Source organism: Poecilia latipinna, unplaced genomic scaffold (assembly GCF_001443285.1).
Source record: "Poecilia latipinna isolate Pla-1442-1.1 unplaced genomic scaffold, P_latipinna-1.0 Scaffold3850, whole genome shotgun sequence".
In the NCBI taxonomy this organism is placed as follows: domain Eukaryota; kingdom Metazoa; phylum Chordata; class Actinopteri; order Cyprinodontiformes; family Poeciliidae; genus Poecilia; species Poecilia latipinna.
Window position 1 is genome coordinate 5,993 of NW_015116466.1, and position 2,964 is coordinate 8,956.

Sequence of the window (2,964 nt, forward strand, 5' to 3'; positions counted from 1 at the left end):
CCCATTTTGATCATTATGATGACTCCACAAAGAGCTATGCCCATTAAAGTCCCCACACCAAATAACTTTACCCTCTAAATATACCCCAATTTCCTCCATTAAATCTAATGATAGTCTTTTACATGGATTATAAAAGTTGATTATTTTAAATCGTCCATCTACTGTCCAAATTTCAGTAATGATATATTCTAACTCTCTTCCTTTAGCTAATAATCTAAACTGAATTCCTTGTTTAATAAATGTTATACACCCTCCTCCAGATCCTCCCTCTCTGTCTCTTCTAATGCTTTCATATCCTTTTATAACAAAATCAAGATTTGGTTTAAGCCATGTTTCTTGAATACATATAATATCTAAATCATCTTTATACTCTCTAATAAATCCTTTAAATTCCTGTCCATTTGCAATAAGGCTTCTAGCGTTCCATTGTAGGATGATCAGTTTTTATCTTCCTGTCCTCCGACCTTTCCTTCTGCCCCTAACCTCGTATTTATGTGTTCCCAAGATATGTCCTTAATACCAAAAAACCTCTCTGCCCCTTTCACAATTATTTTGATTTTTTCTGTTTTGTGCTTAACTTGATCTGTACAATTAATTACATATGCAATGAACAATAGAATTTTTTCAACTGTTAACCCAGTTTCAGTTCCACTCGGTCTCTGTTCTGTTGTTGGGTTTTGTTGAACTTTCCTTATAACTTCCTTAGGTTTCACTCTTTTAACAGCTTCAGCATAACTTATATTATTAGTAGCTTTGACTTGTTCGATTTCCATTGCTTTCCTTCTGACTTCACATCCTCCATAAGTCACCCTATGTTGCCCTCCAAAATTACAACACTTATCCTTCCCATTTTTACATTCATCATAATTATGCTCTCCTCCACACTTTGGACATCTTTGTTTTCCCCTACATGCAGTTGCAATGTGTCCATATCTCTGACATTTATAACACCTGAGAGGAGGAGGGATATATGGCCTTACAGGGAAGCACATACACCCGACTCTTACCCTTTCAGGAAGAACTTGTGTTTGAAACTCCAACATTACTGAGAGACTTTCCACCCTTTCACCTTCAACTGTTCTCATCAATCTTTTGATTTTACTTACTTCACCTCCATTAATACTGTGTCTGAGTTTTTCTAGATCTTCACCAACTGGGATACCTGTGATCACTCCTCTTACCACTTTATCCTCTCCCAAAATCTTTACCTCAGTAATCAGTTTTTTACAAATACTGTGGGCGTTCATCACCTTGTTTTTCTGTTCTTCATTCCTCACTGTGATCAACAGATTCCCATCTCTAAGAGTCTTAGCAAGTGTCAGATCTCCAAACTTCTTTTTTAATTCTCTTGACAGAGCTAACGGACTAAGTTGTATCCCTTCATCCTCCTTCCTAAACTTTATGATCAACTTAGTTTCCTGCCCAACAATCCTCTTGCAACCTGCATTATTTTCATCTGAACTATTTTCTTCTAGACTCCGTTTGCTACTACTTTGTGTCTCCACCAACCTTTCTTCCTTTCTACTTCGTTCTCTTCCTGATCCTCTACTACCACGTACTGGAGTCCAGTCACCAAAATCCATTTCATCGTCTCCCTCATCCTCAACTTGAGTCGCCATAGCAGTCCAGTCACAAACCAGTTTATGCCAACCGCCAAGATCAGCNGTATTTCAATTAATATATCTGGTCTACTATCTGATTTATTATTTTGCAAACTGAATAACGAAGAACTAGAATCTGAGCAAATAATTGATTTTAATGGTCTTACCTCTTCCACCCACTGAACTGCTAAAAGCAAAGCAAGCATTTCTCCTGTATACACTGAGACTCCATCACTGATCCTTTTTCCTACTTTAATTTGAAGCTGTGGCACAATAAATGCTATCCCTACCTTATTAGCTGTATTTTTTGATGCATCTGTGTAGATTTGTATATAGTTATAATATCCATTTAAGTATTCTTGTATCATATATCTATTCATAATGTGAAATTTATCTTTGTTGTTCTTTTCTAAAAAAGAAAAGTCAATCTCAACGTCAGGAAATATCCAAGGTGGAACTGCAGGTAATGGAACTGCCTGACATATATCTAACTGATTTAAATTAATTTCATTAACTTTAGAGTTTATTATCCATCCAAAGCTCTTTGTTTCTTTTCCTTTTCCCAGCCATGTTTAAGCACCTCTAATGTTGGATGATCAATTCTTTGTCCCTGTAAATTTGACCAATAATTTAAGGATAACTGATCCCTTCTAAGTTTAAGAGGCATTTCTCCCATTTCAACCTGTAATGCTGCTGTTGAAGATGTTTTAAAAGCACCGGTACATAGTCTTAAAGCCTGATGTTGAATAATATTTAACTTATGGAGGTTTGATTCTGCTGCTGAATTATAAACTATACATCCATAATCCAGGACTGACCTAATTAACCCAGTGTAAATTGCTTTTAATGATTTTCTATCAGCTCCCCACTCTGTTCCAACTAAACACCTCATTATATTTAATACTTTCCTACATTTATCTATTATTTTCTTAATATGCCTTCCCTATCCTCACTTGTATTTTTCTTCCCTCTAAAAAAATTTTGATCCATCTACACATATAACCATTTATACTCATTCTTCTAATTTTAATTAATAATCCCTCCCTCCACATCATATCATATGCTCGCTCAATATCAAAAAATATTGCCACAACACTCTCTTTATTCACTTGAGCCTTCCTAATTTCATGCTCTAAACATAAAACTGGATCCATTGTACTTCTCCCTCTCCTGAAACCACTCTGATAAGATGGTATAAGTCCCTTCTTTTCCATATAATATATTAATCTTTAATTTATCATTCTCTCCATTATCTTACATAAGTTGGATGTTAACGCTATCGGCCGATAATTTTCTGGTTTGGATTAATCGGTAACACTTTATTTGAAGGGGGGTGAATAAGACTGACATGACACTGTCATAA

General features: G+C 35.4%; 1 protein-coding gene across 1 annotated transcript in view; it reads right to left on the bottom strand.

Moving 5' to 3' along the window:
• LOC106941759 (uncharacterized) overlaps positions 1–2,021 on the bottom strand; it is an 8,010-nt gene extending 5,989 nt beyond the window's left edge. The window contains exon 1 of the mRNA XM_015024875.1: positions 1,687–2,021. Coding sequence (XP_014880361.1) covers positions 1,687–1,981 — 295 coding nt within the window. The 5' untranslated portion in view covers positions 1,982–2,021. The remainder of the gene's footprint in view (positions 1–1,686) is intronic.
• Between the last annotated feature and the right edge of the window lie 943 nt (positions 2,022–2,964).